The sequence below is a fragment of the Oncorhynchus kisutch genome, linkage group LG6 (genome assembly GCF_002021735.2).
Source record: "Oncorhynchus kisutch isolate 150728-3 linkage group LG6, Okis_V2, whole genome shotgun sequence".
NCBI lineage: Eukaryota > Metazoa > Chordata > Actinopteri > Salmoniformes > Salmonidae > Oncorhynchus > Oncorhynchus kisutch.
Genome location: NC_034179.2, coordinates 73838583 through 73857049, shown reverse-complemented (window position 1 = coordinate 73857049; position 18467 = coordinate 73838583). Strand labels below are relative to the sequence as shown.

The following is an 18467-nucleotide window of genomic DNA, read 5'->3' as shown; positions in this document are numbered from 1 at the left end:
ACAGCTTATTTTTTATGGAATATCTACATAGGCGTACCAAGGCCCATTATCAGCAACCACCACTCCAGTGTTCCAATGGCACGTTGTGTTAGCTAATCCATGTTTATCATTTTAAAAAGGCTAATTGATCATTAGAAAACCCTTTTGCAATTATGTTAGCACAGATTAAAACTGTTGTGCTGATTTAAAGAAGCCATTAAATTGGCCTTCTTTGGACTAGTTGAGTATCTGGAGCATCAGCATTTGTGGGTTTAATTACAGGCTCAAAATGGCCAGAAACGAAGAACTTTCTTCTGGAACTTGTCAGTCTACTGAAGATCTCGTACTACGCTGTGTACTACTCCCTTCAAAGATCAGCGCAAACTGGCTCTAACCAGAATAGAAAGAGGAGTGGGAGGCCCTGGTGCACAACTGAGCAAGAGGACAAGTACATTCGAGTGTCTAGTTTGAGAAACAGAAGCTTCACAAATCCTCAACTTGCAGCTTCATTAAATAGAACCCGCAAAACACCAGTCTCAACGTCAACAGTGAAGAGGCGACTCCGGGATGTTGGCCTTCTAGGCAGAGTTGCAAAGAAAAAGCCATATCTGAGACTGGCCAATAAAAGATTTAGATGGGCAAAAGAACAGACACTGGACAGAGGAAGATTGGAAAAAAGTGTTATGGACAGACGAATATCAGTTTGAGGTGTTCGGAATCACAAAGAAGAACATTCGTAAGACGCAGAAGAAATGAAAGATGCAGGAGGAGTGCTTGACGCCATCTGTCAAGCATGGTGGAGGCAATGTGATGGTCTGGGGGTGCTTTGGTGGTGGTAAAGTGGGAGATTTGTACTGGGTAAAAGGAATCTTGAAGAAGGAAGGCTATCACTCCATTTTTCAACGCCATGCCGTACCCTGTGGACGGCGCTTAATTGGAGCCAATTTCTTCCTACAACAGGACAATGACCCAAAGCACAGCTCCAAACTATGCAATACCTATTTAGGGAAGAAGCAGTCAGCTGATATTCTGTCTATAAGGAGTGGCCAGCACAGTCACCGGATCTCAACCCTATTGAGCTGTTATGGGTGCCACTTGACCATAAGGTACTGTAAGAAATTCCCATCAAGTAGTGATGGGTCGTTCGCCAACGAGTCGGCGCTTAAGAGCCGGCTCTTGTAGGTGAATGTTGGGAGCTGGCTCGCATATCAGAAGAGCCAAATCTATTTATAAAAATCTACAAAAATTAAGATGTGAATAATAAAAATATTTAAATAATGAGAATTGACTCATTCAAAAAACAAAATAATATAGGCCTAAATGCTCAAGCGCACACATTCGTTTTGACTGTCTGCTCAGATTAACAGCCTCACCTGTTGTTCCTGACAATCAGACAGTGTCAACCAATGAACCAAAGATGCGTGAGGGAGGCTCGAGCCAACTAACTCACAGTCACACACTTAGCTGCCGAGAAGGAGAGAGAGGAAGGATAACTGAAAACAACAGCTGGAAAATGAGTCGGAAGCACAGTAGCATTTGGATGCATTTTAATAATGTAGACAATGTTAGAGCATGGAGTAGAATTTGCCAAACCAAATCTCATATAAAGCCGGTTCAATGCACAACCTACACCGGCATATGAGACTTTACACCCAACTGTGAAGCTAGCTGTAGAGGAGCTTCGAGAAACTAGCAGGCCTGCTAGTGATAGTGGTGGAGCCAGCACCTCCACAAGTGGAGATGTTTCCACTCAGTCAAGTAGGCCTACTCCGCGACCCACAGCAACGCAGTCTTCTATGGACCCGTTTATGCCAAAGTCTATGTCTGTAGCAAAACAAGGCCAAATAGATATTGCATTGGCTAAAATGATTGTCCTCCAGCCATTTTCAATCGTGGAGGACAGAGGTTTTAGAAATTATAGCTATAGTCTAAATCCAATGTACACAGTTCCAAGCAGGAAAACCCTTTCAAAATCACTTATTCCAAAACTGTACAAGAGTACACAGGCTTCAGTGCGGGAAAGAGTCCAAAAAGCTACTGCAGTTTGCCTTACCACTGACTGCTGGACATCAAGGGTAACCACATCTTACATGTCGGTTACATGTCACTTCATTGAAGATTCTTCATGTCGAGCTGTCTTCTGGACTGCTTTGAGTTCAGTGACAGACACACCTCAGAGAATTTGTCAGAGGAGTTGTTGAGAGTGGAAAGTAGATGCAAAAGTGGTCTGTTGTGTTAGCGACAATGCAGCGAGCATAACCAAAGTCGTGAAAATGTTTAAATGGACCGACCTATCATCCATGTCTTTCCCACACAATCAACCTGATTGTAAGAGATGCTCTGAAGATGAAGCCCACTGTGGACAAAGTGAAAGCAGCTGTGGAATACTTCCACAGGAGCACAGTAGGTACTGAAAAACTAAAGTCTACACAACGCCAGATGGGGATGCCTGAGCTGAGGCCTGAACAAGACTACACTACACTACAAGGTGGAATTCAACATTTTATATGTTGAAGCAGTTTCCTGAGTCCAAGGATGCCATCATCTCTACCCTGGTCATTGTCAATGCACCTGTTGATGCTCTGATCAAAGAGGAATGGGAGGTGGTGGACAGAGTCCTGGAACCCTTTGAGCAGGTCACTGTGGAGATCAGTGGAGAGGTACAGTAAGCAGTTATTACTACATCATTATTTAATCCAGTATTATATATGTAGATGAGAATGTAGTATCAGTAGACAAAATGTTAAACTGAACTAATACATTACTGTTCTCTCTTTTCAGCTATGTGACAGCCTCTAAAATGATACTCCTGTGTAAGGGTCTGCAGTGAATCACAGCCAGTCGACAGAGAGAAGCAAATGTAACCAAATCAAATGTATTTATATAGCCCTTCGTACATCAGCTGATATCTCAAAGTGCTGTACAGAAACCCAGCCTAAAACCCCAAACAGCAAGCAATGCAGGTGTAGAAGCACGGTGGCTAGGAAAAACTCCCTAGAAAGGCCAAAACCTAGGAAGAAACCTAGAGAGGAACCAGGCTATGAGGGGTGGCCAGTCCTCTTCTGGCTGTTTCCCGGGTGGAGATTATAACAACATGGCCAAGATGTTCAAATGTTCATAAATGACCAGCATGGTCAAATAATAATATTCACAGTAGTTGTCGAGGGTGTAGCAAGTCAGCACCTCAGGAGTAAATGTCAGTTGGCTTTTCATAGCCAATCATTAAGAGTATCTCTACCACTCCTGCTGTCTCTAGAGAGTTGAAAACAGCAGGTCTGGGACAGGTAGCACGTCCACAGGACATGTGACATGTGACAGAGTTGATGGACACCCTATGTTCATCAATGGACAGAAAATTCCACAGAATGGAATATAATCATGTGCTATCAGAAACCGCTGCACTTGACCCCAGGTATAAGAAGTTAGCCTTCAGTGATGCCAGAGCGATTGATGAGGCTCTTTAAAGAATAACCTCAGCAGCAGGGAGGGACAGCCCCAGCAGTCAGCTGGCTCAGGCACCAGGAAGAAGAGGGATCAGAAGCACCAGCAGCAGTAGTGCCACAAACGTCTGCTGGATGCTGTTTGACGAGAGAGCAACTGGGGATGCAGCACGAAGGAATCCCTCAGCAGATGCCATAAATAGAGGTTCGATCCTATTTGGAGGAGCCCCTGAGCTGGTGGAAGAACAAGGCCTCTGTCTACCCACAGCTTACTAAAGTCATGACAGGGAGACTCTGCATAGTGGCCACATCCGTTCCCTTCTGAGAGGGTCTTCTCGAAAACGGGACAAATAATTACAGAGAAGAAACCGCATCAGCCCCTCGAAAGTGGGGCAGCTTGCATTTCTGAATGAAAATGTCTCAAAAGCTAAATATGGTCAGCATTGCTGTGTGATGCTGGTTATAACATGGCAATAAAGAGAGAGAAAAGAGGGACTAGTTTAATGTTTTAAGTGGGATGCTGCAGTTTTGCACATTGTTATTTATTTTGCCATGATATGGTGTAATATATTATTCTGTTCATATTGTATTCGTTTTGAATGGTTCGATTTATATGCACTTTGTTATTATACATAAAAAATGTATACTTTAAATACAAATGTTTAATTGCATTCTTTTACATAAGAAAACATGCATTTTTAAATACATTGTGGTTAAGGTAGAGTAATGACTTCATTTTATAATTTAATTCGAATTGTTTTAACAATCATAGTCAAACTATCGCAAACTGTTTGACTTGGAAAAAATACAAAACATGTTTTTAAAAGAGCCGGCTCTTTTTGGTGAGCTGATCCGAACGAGCCGGCTCACTGAAAAGAGACGGAAATGCCCATCGCTACCACCAAGCCAATTAGTGAGAGGTGCTTCAGGAAGCATGGGGTGAAATCTCTTCAGATTACCTCAACAAATTGACAACTAGAATGCCAAGGGGTTGCAAGGCTGTAATTGCTGCAAATGGAGGATTCTTTGATGAAAGCAAAATTTGAAGGGACACAATTATTATTTCGATTAACAATCATTATTTATACCTTTGTCGACGTCTTGACTATATTTCATATTCATTTTGCAACTAATTTCATGTTTTCATGGAAAACAAGGATATTTCTAAGTGACCTCAAACTTTTGAATGGTAGTGTATTTCTTGAACTGCAATGTTGGTTAAGGGCTTGTAAGTAAGCATTTCACGATAAGGTCTACAACTGCTGTATTCGGCGCATGTGATAAATACAATTTGATTTGATCTATCCCACAAGCCTACTGTAGTACAGCTGGTTCTAGGGGAGTGGCCAAAAGTGGTTTCGGTGTTTTCATTTTGAAGCTGACTTCTCCATCTATGCGCTTCACCGGCATGCGTAGGAGTAGGGGAAACACGCATTAGGAAATCATACGAAGAGTGGACTTCGGTTCAACCTGCATTGGGTTTTCTAACTATACGTTTTAGGGACGCAACTAAATGGTAAGACATCTGTAGTTTGACAAATGTGCAGTACAATTTACAAATACCCGGGTTTATTCCAGCATTCGCGGGTAAAGCATACTATATCAGTATTATAGGAAGTGGGCTTTATGCTACTGGTTTACAATTGTTTACAGTACACAGTAGGCTATATGCCACCATATCCGCGAGCAATCAGTTCGATGACGAAGTGATTAATGTATTGGTGAGAATAGATTTTTAAAATGTGGAAACATTGGATAAATTATATCCGGATTTTCATGTCATGTTATCGTTAAATTTGCGTCTTTACCGATGTTCATGTGCAATACCCGGAAGGCCTTACTAGAAAATATTGAATCATATCGCGAGTTCTCAGAACATGGTAATAATGCCGATCAATTACATGGTAACAAATCTATTTGATCCAGATGTGTTTATTTGCTACAATAAGGCTTACTTTGTAATTTAGTATAATTTCTCTTGTCGATATTAACAAAACCCATGTATAAAACGTATGTCCTTAAATTGTTATCTAATTTCCTTTTCAATGAGTGATTCTGCACCGCAAGACACTATTGAATTACTGCTTGTGGTAAATGCTGGATTACAGTGAAATACTTTTCTCTTACTTCCTACCTGGGACAGGTGTTGTGACCCAGCCTGGTCCATGATGTCTCGACGTGGCCGCTCCAAGAGTACCAGGACAGGGTCATCCACAGGCCAGTGTGAGCCTCCTCAGGGACCAGGCGTCCATGTCTATCTGTTTTGGACCAAGGCAGGGGAGCGCTATCTGACCCACACAGAGGGTAAAGTGACAGCTGAGGAGCTTTCCATCTCTGCAGCACAGACTGTGGGTAAGAACAAGTGCCATTTTTTTTTCTCATGAAACAAACAATATTTTGTATGAGTATTGAGAAAGAATTTAGGACTCTCCGAATTTAGGACTCGGTTCTTTTACCTCATGTTTGAGGACATTGGCAGCCTGCCACATAAGGGTGTGTTTGGGTTGATTACCACAGGAATCTGGGTTTTACAGGGCATTCAGGAAAGTATTCAGACCCCTTCACAATTTCCACATTTTTTTACATTACAGCCTTATTCTAAAATTGATTAAATAGTTTATTTTCCTCATCAATCTACACACATTACCACAATGATTGAGCAAAAACTGGTTTTTAGAAATGCTTGCAAATGTATTAAAAATTGAAATATTTACGTAAGTATTCAGACCCTTTACTCAGTACTTTGTTGAAGTACCTTTGTCAGCGATTACAGCCTTGAGTCTTCTTGGGTATGACGCTACAAGCGTGACACACCAGTATCTGGGGAGTTTCTCCCATTCTTTTCTGCAGATCCTCTCAAGCTCTGTCAGGTTGGATGGGGAGCGTCGCTGAACAGCTATTTTCAGGTCTCTCCAGAAATGGTAGATCGGGACATACAGAGACTTGTCCTGAAGACACTCCTGCGTTGTCTTGGCTTTATGCTTCGAGTTGTTGTCCTGTTGGAAGGTGAACCTTCGCTTCAGAGGTCCTGAGTGCTCTGGAGCAGGTTTTCATCAACAATGTACTTTGCTCTGTTCATCTTTCCCTCGATCCTGACTAGTCTCCCAGTCCCTGCGGCTGAAAAACATCCTCACCACATGATGCTTCCACCACCATGATTAACTGTAGGGATGTTATTTGCCAGGTAATGAGAGGTGCCTGGTTTCCTCCAGACGTGACGCTTGGCATTCAGGCCATAGAGTTCAATTTTGGTTTCATCTGACTAGAGAATCTTGTTTCTCATGGTCTGAGAGTCATTTAGATGCCTTTTGGCAAACTCCAAGTGGGTTGCCATGTGCCTTTTATTTAGTGGCTTCCATCTGGCAACTCTACCAGCAAGGCCTAATTGGTGGAGTGCTGCAGAGATGGTTGTCTTTCTGGAAGGTTCTCCCATCTCCACAGAGGAACTCTGGAGCTCTGTCAAAGTGAACATACGGTTCTTGGTCACCTCCCTGACCAAGGCCCTACTTCCCTGATTGCTCAGTTTGGCTGGGCGGCCAGATCTAGGAAGAGTCTTGGTATTTCCAAGCTTCTTCAGTTTAAGAATGATGGAAGCCACTGTGTTCTTTGGGACCTTCAATGCTGCAGAAAAGTTTTGGTACCCTTCCCCAGGTCTGTGCCTCGACACAACCATGTCTATGTACAATTCCTTCGACCTTGTTGCTTGGTATTTGCTCTGACATTCACTGTCAACTGTGGGACCTTATATAGACAGGTGTGTGCCTTTCCAAATCATGTCCATCAATTGAATTTACTACAGGTGGACTCCAATCAAGTTGTATAAAACTTCTCAAAGATGATCAATGGAAACAGGATGCACCTGAGCTCAATTTCGAGTCTCATCGCAAAGGATCTGAATACTTATGTAAATAAGGTTTTAGAGTTATTTTTTATTTTTTGACAAAATTTTCTAAAAACCTATTTTCACTTTGTCATAATGGGGTTTTGTGTGTAGATTGATGAGGACATTTAAAAAAAAAATGTAATCCACTTTAGAATACGGCTGTACCGTAACAAAATGTGGAAAAGGTGAAGGGGTCTGAATACTTTATGAATGCACTGTATGTCATTGAAAGGGTGAATCCAAGGTGTGCGTGACCTATATCTGTCCCCCTAGGTATCACTCCACTGTGCCATGTCCTGTTTTCCCTGTATGACCCTGAATCCCACTGTTGGTACAGTCCCAACCATTTCTTCAACTCAGAAGAGCAGACAAGACTGACACTCCATTATCGCATGAGGTTAGTTTGTGTGTGTGTGTTTAAAAAAAAGGCCATCCGTCCCCTCCTCTCTACCTACACTTCCCTCACACTCCCTTCAGTTTCCCTTGAGTCCCGTTAGTTTGGCTGTTCAGTCTACCATAGTTATCCCGAACATCCTGTGTAGGGTCAGAACCCAGAGAAGCATCAGCATTGTTCTGAACGGACATCCTGTGTAGGACCAGAACCCAGAGAAGTATCAGCATTGTTCTGAACGGACATCCTGTGGAGGATCAGAACCCAGAGAAGTATTTGTTCTGAGTGGACATCCTGGGTAGGACAAGAACCCAGAGAAGTATCAGTATTGTTCTGAACGGACATCCTGTGTAGGACCAGAACCCAGAGAAGTATCAGCATTGTTCTGAACGGACATCCTGTGGAGGATCAGAACCTAGAGAAGCATCAGCATTGTTCTGAGTGGACATCCTGTGTAGGATCAGAACCCAGAGAATAATCAGCATTGTTCTGAACGGACATCCTGTGGAGGATCAGAACCCAGAGAAGCATCAGCATTGTTCTGAGGGTCATACTGTGTAGGACCAGAACCCAGAGAAGTATCAGCATTGTTCTGAATGGACATCCTGTGTAGGATCAGAACCCAGAGAAGTATCAGCATTGTTCTGAACGGACATCCTGTTGAGGATCAGAACCCAAGTCCCAGTCAGCATAATTGTGCTAGCGGGAGCCGACCGCTCAGACTGGCTAGGGCATACCAGCCAACTGTTTTTATAGTGTGTGTGTGAGAGAGAGAGTTAGTATTGGTCTGTATGGGGAGACGATGCACTGTATACTTTTGTGTACAGGCATATTTATATAGGGAATTTTCTCTTTCTGTTCCCAGGTTTTACTTTCGGAATTGGCATGGGTTGAGTGAGAAGGAGCCATCAGTGGCGCGATATGCCCCACCGTCAGGGACAGAGCACAGGGGCTCACCTCTACTAGAAATGACCTCCCTGGAATACCTCTTCTGCCAGGTGAGTTTCAGAATGAGGCGTGTTTTATCCAAAATGTGTTTGTATTCATATATTCCTGTGGAAGTGTGCATTAACATAATATTCCTGTGTCACACGAAACGTTTTCGTATTGTGAAATAAGTAATTTCCCTTTTGTTTCGCTTAGGCAAAGTTTGATTTTGTGAATGATGTCACGCCGATGGAGGATGCTCAAGGAAAGGAAGAGTTGAGTCGCTTTAAGAATGAGAGTCTGGGGATGGCTGTGCTGCACCTCTCTCACCAGGCCCTGCGCTCAGGCTGCACGCTACAGGAAGTGGCCAAGTCTGTCAGGTAAGCCATGAGTCAGAGGGGATGGGTGCATTGCTTCAGGAAGGTCTTTGACAAGGTTTCAGACAGTACTATAGGTTGAGGCTGTGTTGAAAATGACACCTTATTCACTATCAAAACTAGTGCATTATAGAGGGAAACTAGTGCCTTTACAAACGCAGCCGTAATGTTTTGATTGACTTCCATATTCCCCTTGCCATACTGTAGCTTCCTGCGCTGCATTCCGAGATCCTTCTCCAAACATATAGCGAGGGACAACTTCCTGACCAAGATCCGTATCCGGCGTGTGTTTGCTGACTTCGTGAAGACCTTCCAGGAGCACACTGTGGACGTAGGACGCCTGGGCTCCCAGGAGGTCATGTATAAATACCTGTCTACTCTGGAGCACCTAGCCCCCCATTTCGGTACCGAGACCTTCCTCGCAGCCCAACTGGAGCTGAGGAAGGACGGGGGCGACGGGAGCGGCTCCTACCTCAACACCAGCCACGCCCACGGGGCCTCTGACCCTGAGAACGTTGGCCCTCGGGTCATGCATGAGGTCATGGTGTCTGGTACCAAGGGGATTCAGTGGAGGAAGATGACAGTGCAGAACGTATGTCTGTCCCATTGGATGTTTATCAGGCTCTTTGACTGCTAGTTAGAACTGTGCCTTTGTGTGTTTCTCGTAGTATGCCTTCTGTAGGATGCTCTGTAAGTTGTGTCTATCTGTTCTAGCCTCAGGCCAACAGTTACTTTGGGAACGATTACTTAGGGAATCGGAAAAGTGTGAAGCAATCGCCCCTCCAGCAAGAACCCAAATCCTCTGACACATGGACATCTTTCTGCGACTTCCCTGAAATCTCCCACATCACCATCACTGGAGCCAACGTCAGCATCATTAAACAGGACAACTTCTCTATGGTTCGAGCACCTGCCTCTCAACTGCTTTCTGTTGGGCTCCAAACTTATCTTGAGATACACACACGTAGCTCCATGTTTTGTGCAAATCCCCCAATGACAATAGTGCATGATTTATGCAAAAACCTAAGTCAAGTGTGCGGATCTCAAGTTAGGTTTGTGTGTGAAGTTGCATCTTACTATATGATGTATGTCTGTATGGAAGCGGAGTATCTGACTGCAAAATGCGTGTAGGTGGTGCTTTCCGAGGATGATATGTTTATGTGTGTAGGAGGTTCAAATGAATTCCAGCCTTGAGGCTCTGTCTTTCGTCTCCCTGCTGGACGGGTACTTCCGGCTTACTGCAGACGCACACCACTACCTGTGTCACGAGGTGGCTCCGCCCAGAGTAGTGCTTAGTGCCACCAATGGCCTCCATGGACCAATGAAGTGAGTAACACACACACACACACACACACACACACACTTCCCTGGCTCCCACTGCAAATCTGACTGTCTTTTTCAGTGATGACTTTGTGCTGCAGAGACTGAGGAAGGAAGCAGTTGAAGAGGGAGCCTTTCTTGTGCGCTGGAGCGTCCTCGACTACCACCGCATCATATTAGCTGTTCTAAACAAGAGTCAGGTAAACGTGCCTCCGCACCAAGCCCTGAAGGACGAGGAACATGGAAAATGTTGAGTCCAAAAATATAAAAAGCAATACAATGTCATTAGAAGTTATATATTTGGACGCATGTGTGTGTCTTTGCTGGCTTCCTATAGAATGGACAAGCTGCAATCCACAAGCAGTTCAGGATCCTGCATAGTGGTTCAGTGTTTGCTCTGGAAGGCTGGGACCGGGAGTTCTCCAGTGTCAAGGAGCTCACCGACAGTCTCAAGACCTTTGTGCTCAAGTCTGGCACGGACAATTTCACTGTGAAGAAATGCTGCCTACCCCGACCTGCAGGTAGTTTGTGTGTAATGTGTTTTTTTTTAATAGATGTGCATTGGTGTTGTTCTGCCCCTAACATACCACAGCTCAACATATGTACAGAGATGTTATTCTGTAAGGAAGTGTCGTGTTGTGTGTCCATGTTTTCCTATGCTGTATTTAAATGAGTGTTTGTGTGCTGCAGAACTGTCCAACCTCTTGGTGATGAGGCAGGGTGCGGACCAGTGTGTTCAACCTGACTCTGTGGCCCTCTGTCTGACTCAGCTGAGGTTCCATCAGATCAAAGACAAGGAGATCACCCAGGTGAGAGAGAGGGCATTCTTCTCTTCTATACATCTCTCTGTCAGCGCCCTCCTTTGTGTAGGTTTCACCTGGGTTATATTCAGTAGGGCACACCGTAGAGAAACATTTTGCAACAGTACCTCCCAGTTTCACTAAATTCCAATACATTTTTCCCTACTGAACACTGATGTTCTTCTCTATCTTTGTCCGGTTTGTACCCAGTACTTCTAAAATGGCTGTTTGTCCCTGTGCTTAGGAGCAGCATCTGGGCCGTGGGACCAGGACCAACATCTACTCGGGCAGTCTGTTGGTGTGGGGCGGAGCAGAGGAGGAGGATGAGGAGGACAAGTGGAACAACAATCTTACTGATCGCAAAGAGATCCGAGTGGTTCTTAAGATCTTGGACCAGAGCCACAAGGACATAGCATTAGTGAGTTACCATTACTGTATCATTATCCTCTTACAGGAATTGATTGCGTGATGAGTAACCTTACCTGAGACCTGAAGACTTTAGCTCTGTGTGATAATGCCTGGACTTTAGCTCTGTGCGATAACACCATCCCAGGTTCCAACCCAGTTTGCCACAATCACACAACGGTTTCTTAAGTACCTTGTTGGTTCTAAACTACCGTTTTCACCAATTCAACTCTGTTGAATGTGAACCTTTGTTTACAATGTCATGATATTCCTTCCTCTTTCCTGTCCTCTCATAGGCGTTCTTTGAAACAGCCAGTCTGATGAGCCAAGTATCTCACAGTCACCTGGTCTTTGTACACGGCGTGTCTGTCAAAGGATCTGAGAGTAAGTCACCATGGCACTACTCAACCTCACACTTCCTCATTCAGCTGTGCAACTTCCTTCTTCAGCACTGACACTTCCCTCTCAGAAGGTTAATTGTATTGGTTGTTTGAATTACTAGGCAACGGGACTGGTGTACAGTGCAATCACAAGCCTGACTCTCAGCCAAACCATAGCCCTTTTATTAGAATCAATACATTGAAGTGTCGCTCATCTCTAACAGTAAGTGGTGTGATCCTTGATAATAATCCTTGTCTTTGACCTGTGCAGACATCATGGTGGAGGAGTTTGTGGAGTTTGGGCCTCTGGATGTGTTCCTGCGAAGGGAAAGGGCGCTGGTCACCCCTCAGTGGAAATTTACTGTAGCCAAACAGCTGGCCAGTGCCCTGAGCTACCTTGTAAGTCAGCCTGATACCCTCACATCACAACAAACTAAGATTACTCCTCACTCATTGTATGAAACAATGATCTTTTAGGATGTTGATCTCTTGTCTTCTGTGATAGTCCCTCCGTTTCAAACTCTAAACCCTTGTGTCCATAGTTAATGTATTGCCAACCCTCATCTCCCACTATTGAGTGTCCTGAATGTACTTTATGTTGTTACCTCTACCACCTGGTTACTACAGGAGACTAAACAACTGGTACATGGTAACGTCTGTGCCAAAAACATTCTGGTGGCTCGCCGTGGTCTGGAGGAGGGCACCTTTCCCTTCGTCAAGCTGAGCGATCCAGGCATTGCCCTCAACGTGCTGTCCAGAGAAGGTTAGTTCCTACTTGACCAATAAAACAGTTGGTTCCTACCAGACCACTTCCATCTTGGGCAACACTCACTACATGAGAAATAGAATCTCTCCACAGTGAGTTATTTTGTCAACCCTCAATTTCCGTCTCTGGTGATTTTGTTTGATCTTCATTCTTTTAGATCAGATTGAGTCACAGGAAGCCCTGTGTAAACCACTTCCTGGTTGCTGTGAGGCCCACTTTTTGGCTGTCTTGTACTTATCATCATATTGACACTTAGCAGGAAGGCTATAGAGGTTATTTAGTTTGTGCTGTGAGACCATGTGATTCATGAACCTACTGAATGTAGTGGTATTATATAGCCTGGTCTGACTTAGACTGTCTGTATGCCCTACAGAGCGTGTCGAGCGAATTCCATGGATCGCCCCGGAGTGTGTGCCAAGCAGTGCCCCATTCGGCAGAGCTGCTGACCAGTGGAGCTTTGGAGCCACACTGCTGGAGATCTGCAACAATGGAGATTTGCCCATGAGTGGCAGCACGCTCACTGAGGTACCTACAGTCCTATCGTCACTGCCCTTCAATTCTCCTCCCTCTAATCATAACTCATTTTTCTGCCATCCTCTTACCATGCCTGTGATTCATACTGAACCCTGACGTCTACCCTGCCAACAGAAAGAGCGTTTCTATGAGACGCGGAGTCGCCTCACCGAGCCCTCGTCGCAGGAACTGGCCAGCTTCATTAGCATGTGTTTGACCTACGAACCCCGGGAGAGGCCGTCCTTCCGCACTGTGCTTCGAGAGCTCACTGAACTACAGATCAAGAGTATGTCCTCTCCTTTTATTATTTGGATCAGTCTGTTCCTCTCCGTTTCCTCTTCTAGCATTTAGATTGACCACATTTTCGTGATTGATTAGTGTTGCTTTAATGTTGCTCTCCTGGTTTCTGATCAGATCCTGACATATCCCCCCTGGAGTCTCTCCCGGACGCTGACCCCAACGTTTTCCTCAAACGCTACTTGAAAAAGATCCGGGACTTAGGGGAGGTGAGTTAATTTCCCCGCAGGACAACATGACTCTTATAAACCCCTCTGTGCTCTTCATCTTCTGTTGTGCTTTGTGATCTACTGGCGTTATGTAAAACATTATTCCCTGGCCTCCCTCTAACTGAGAGAATGCTTTGTGCTCTGTCTCCAGGGTCACTTTGGGAAGGTGATGCTCTATGTGTATGACCCAGTCAACGACGGGACAGGGGACTATGTGGCAGTGAAGGCCCTGAAGCATGAGGGAGGCAGCCATCTCCGTGAAGGCTGGATGAAGGAGATTGAGATCCTCAAGTCTCTTTACCACAGCAACATAGTCAAGTACAAGGGCTGCTGCTCTGAGCTGGGTGAGTGGCATGTGATCCAGCCAAGCTCACCTGTCTGTCATCCACCTGCTGTATATGACTAGCTGTCTCATTTTCATACAATGCTTGTTTATTACGTTTCTTGCTTGGCTCCTTCCTACATGTTCGTGTGTGTGGGTTTTCCAGCATCTGTTCACATATACATGTGTAGGGTAGCGTCTGTATGTATGAGTGACTGCTGTAAATGCCTGTTTCGTTGTCTCCACAGGAGGGCAGACGGTGCAGCTGATTATGGAGTTCCTACCGCTGGGCAGCCTTAGAGAGTACCTAGCCAAACACCGCCTGGGCGTGGCTCACAGCCTCCTCTTTGCACAGCAGATCTGCCAGGTGAGACAGGAGCACTGCACGGGGGGCTGGTAATATAAAGATACAGTTGAAGTCGGAAGTTTACATACATCTTAGACAAATACATTTAAACTCAGTTTTTCACAATTCCTTACATTTAATCCTAGTAAAAATTCCCTGTCTTAGGTCAGTTAGGATCACCCATTTATTTTAAGTATGTGAAATGTCAGAATAATAGTAGAGAATGATTTATTCAAATCAAATCAAATCAAAATGTATTTATATAGCCCTTCAGCTGATATCTCAAAGTGCTGTACAGAAACCCAGCCTAAAACCCCAAACAGCAAGCAATGCAGGTGTAGAAGCACGGTGGCTAGGAAAAACTCCCTAGAAAGGCCAAAACCTAGGAAGAAACCTAGAGAGGAACCAGGCTATGTGGGGTGGCCAGTCCTCTTCTGGCTGTGCCGGGTGGAGATTATAACAGAACATGGCCAAGGTGTTCAAATGTTCATAAATGACCAGCATGGTCCAATAATAATAAGGCAGAACAGTTGAAACTGGAGCAGCAGCACGGCCAGGTGGACTGGGGACAGCAAGGAGTCATCATGTCAGGTAGTCCTGAGGCATGGTTGTAGGGCTCAGGTCCCCCAAGAGAGAGAAAGAAAGATAATTTATTTACATTTATTTCAGCTTTTATTTCTTTCATCACATTCCCAGTGGGTCAGAAGTTTACATACACTCAATTAGTATTTGGTAGCATTGCCTTTAAATTGTTTAACCTGGGTCAAATGTTTTGGGTAGCCTTCCACAAGCTTCCCACAATAAGTTGGATGAATTTTGGCCCATTCCTCCTGACAGAGCTGGTGTAACTGAGTCAGGTTTGTAGGCCTCCTTGCTCACACATGCTTTTTCGGTTCTGCCCACACATTTTCTATAGGGTTGAGGTTCAGGGCTTTGTGATGGCCACTCCAATACCTTGTCTTTGTTGTCCTTAAGCCATTTTGCCACAAATGTGGAAGTATGCTTAGGGTCATTGTCCATTTGGAAGACCCATTTGTGACCAAGCATTAACTGATGTCTTGAGATGTTGCTTCAATATATCCACATAATTTTCCTGCCTCATGATGTCATCTATTTTGTGAAGTTGCACTAGTCCGTCCTGCAGCAAAGCATCCCCACAACATGATGCTGCCACCCCCCGTGCTTCACGGTTGGGATGGTTTTCTTCGGCTTGCAAGCACCCCCCTTTTTCCTCCAAACATAACAATGGTCATTATGGCCAAACAGTTCTATTTTCGTTTCATCAGACCAGAGGACATTTCTCCAAAAAGTATGATATTTGTCCCCATGTGCAGTTGCAAACCGCAGTCCGGCTTTTTTTATGGCGGTTTTGGAGCAGTGGCTTCTTCCTTGCTTAGGGGCCATTCAGATTATGTCGATATAGGACTCGTTTTACTGTGGATATAGATACTTTTGTACCAGTTTCCTCCAGCATCTTCACAAGGTCCTTTGCTGTTGTTCTGGGATTGATTGTAACGTTTCGCATCAAAGTACTTTCATCTCTAGGAGACAGAACGCATCTCCTTCCCACGGCTGCGTGGTCCCATGGTGTTTATACTTGCTCACTATTGTTTGTACGGATGAACATGGTACCTTCAGGCGTTTGGAAATTGCTCCTAAGGATGATCCAGACTTGTGGAGGTCTACAATTTTTTCTGAGGTCTTGGCTGATTTCTTTTGATTGTCTCATGATGTCAAGCAAAGAGGCACTGAATTTGAAGGTAGGCCTTGAAATACATCCGTGGGTACACCTCCAATTGACTAAAATTATGTAAATTAGCCTATCAGAAGCTTCTAAAGCCATGACATAATTTTCTGGAATTTTCCATGTTGTTTGAAGGCACAGTTAACTTAGTGTATGTAAACTTCTGGCCCACTGGAATTGTGATACAGTGAATTATAAGTGAAATAATCTTGTCTGTAAACAATTGTTGGAATAATTACTTGCCATGCACGAAGTAGATGTCCTAACCGACTTGACAAAACTATAGTTTTGTTAACAAGAAATTTGTGGAGTGGTTGAAAAATTAGTTTTAATAACTCCAACCTAAGTGTATGTTAACTTCCAACTTCAACTGTATATGTAATCTAGATTATTTCTAGGGTTCTGTTTAGTTCTGTAGCTGGTACACTGCTTGGGTTCAAGTTGAAGATTTGCTATCCAATATTGGAATATTGTTTTATACAACAATAGATTAAAGTACTCTATTTTCTTCTCTAACCACTACTCTCTTTCACCTTGGTCTCCCTCATCTCTCCTCCTGCTCCTTCTGCTTTTTTTCCTTTTAAGGGGATGGATTACCTGCACTCGAAGCGATACATCCACCGGGACTTGGCTGCCCGGAACGTACTGGTGGAGAATGAGCATCTGGTGAAGATCGGGGACTTTGGCCTAACCAAATACATCCCAGAGGGAGATGTTTACTACCGCGTGCGTGAGGATGGAGACAGTCCTGTGTACTGGTGAGTCCTGGAGCCATTACTTCCCTGCTGGACTCTGGGCTGCTAATTTAGAGTCCAGATGTGTGCATTAAAAAGGTGTTTGACTTATTTTACAGGTATGCGATTGAGTGTCTGAAGGAGAGCAAGTTTTCCTTCTCTTCAGACATTTGGTCCTTTGGCGTGACGCTCTATGAGGTCCTGACCCACGGTGACCATCGTCAGAGCCCTCCAGTGGTACGAAACGACACCCTCCATCTCTCTCAAACTAGCTCAGTCTAAATCTGCATGATCCACTTAATCAAGGACACCAACCTTTTGCATAATACTGAGACAGTCAGTGTGTGGTTTGCTGAGTGTATTAATTGTGATGTGTGCTTTTTTTATGTGTTTTTTTATAGAAGTTTGTTCAGATGATGGGTAACGTGCAGGGTCAGATGACGGTGATGGTGCTGATCAAGCTGCTGGAGAAACATAATAGGTTGCCCTGCCCCCGAGACTGTCCTAGCGAGGTCAAGCATACAGCTAAACACTCTCACACAGTCTTCATTATTTCTGTAAGCCAAATGCACCTAGGGAAACGAACCTGTCTTGTTTTCAACAGGTCCACATGTTGATGCAGCATTGTTGGGACTTTGACCCCGCGAGACGGCCATCTTTCAAATCCCTCATTGAGTCCATCGAAGAGATTCGCAAGACATACGAACGGCAACCCAATATGTGGCTGGCCCAAATGAGCCAATGAGAACCGTACTTTTTCACAGGCCAGCTGGCCTTACTCCTGTATGCCTCAGCACTTTGCTACAAGTCTACTCTAGAGTCTACACCACACCCTGCACCATAGTGCCCTCTGTCTGTTCTGAAGGAGTAGACTGCTCTTTGTATTAATAAATTGGAACTCAGGTTTTTAGTAATTCCCATCTATTCATTCATATAGATGAGCCCTTAGTGATGGCACTTGTTTTATTTTGATGCAACAGATAGTATTTTTTTAGGTGTGAAATTCCCTGAATGGCAGCTATAGTGCTGTCTCGGGAGGAGAACCGGGTCCATGTTCCATGACTGATCCAATTAGGTGCTACATTTTAGCCCGAGTTGGAGGATCCCTATCATATGAAATATGATTTGTCACTCATAATGTTCACATGATTAATATAACACTTCAATTGAGGCATGTATATTACCAACCGTTTCTCTTTATTTCTGTATTGATGTAAATATTACACAACATTTGCTGTTTTTATTGTATCATATGTTTTTCCTTATGTCTGTATGTATTAAATGTTTGAGTGGGCGAATGTTGAAAATTAAGCATTTGTATCCCTGTGTATCACTGTGTTGAATCAATTTGACCAAAGTCCAAAAAATGCAGGTTGTAAATTGTTAGCTCATCATTTATAACACTTTCACTGAATGTAAATGACCAATTGTGTATTTATTTTAAAAAAGGGTGTTGAGTGCAAAGCAAAGGGAAGTTTTCTTGTGTTTGTCAACTTGAGCAAACTGCCTACTCAGGTCGGATAAGATAAAAATGCTAAGGTCCAGTGTGCCTAGAGGCGAAAGCTAATTTGATTTTATGCCTAAATATTTTCCCAATTAGTTGAGCTTTTCTAAAATAAAGTACATTTTTCTCT

General features: G+C 44.1%; 1 protein-coding gene across 1 annotated transcript; it reads left to right on the top strand.

The window, feature by feature from the left end:
* The first annotated feature begins 4794 nt into the window (after positions 1 to 4794).
* On the top strand, positions 4795 to 18144 carry LOC109893483 (non-receptor tyrosine-protein kinase TYK2). Its single transcript, XM_020486714.2, has 24 exons — positions 4795 to 4935; positions 5563 to 5771; positions 7576 to 7699; positions 8559 to 8691; positions 8837 to 9000; positions 9205 to 9589; positions 9712 to 9897; positions 10166 to 10323; positions 10400 to 10517; positions 10655 to 10838; positions 11008 to 11126; positions 11362 to 11535; positions 11819 to 11906; positions 12174 to 12301; positions 12530 to 12665; positions 13042 to 13193; positions 13317 to 13467; positions 13596 to 13687; positions 13839 to 14031; positions 14258 to 14376; positions 16685 to 16857; positions 16953 to 17070; positions 17235 to 17345; positions 17438 to 18144. The coding sequence occupies exons 2-24, from the start codon at positions 5585 to 5587 to the stop codon at positions 17576 to 17578; spliced, it is 3534 nt and encodes a 1177-aa protein (XP_020342303.2). The 5' UTR covers positions 4795 to 4935; positions 5563 to 5584; the 3' UTR covers positions 17579 to 18144.
* Positions 18145 to 18467: the final 323 nt, after the last annotated feature.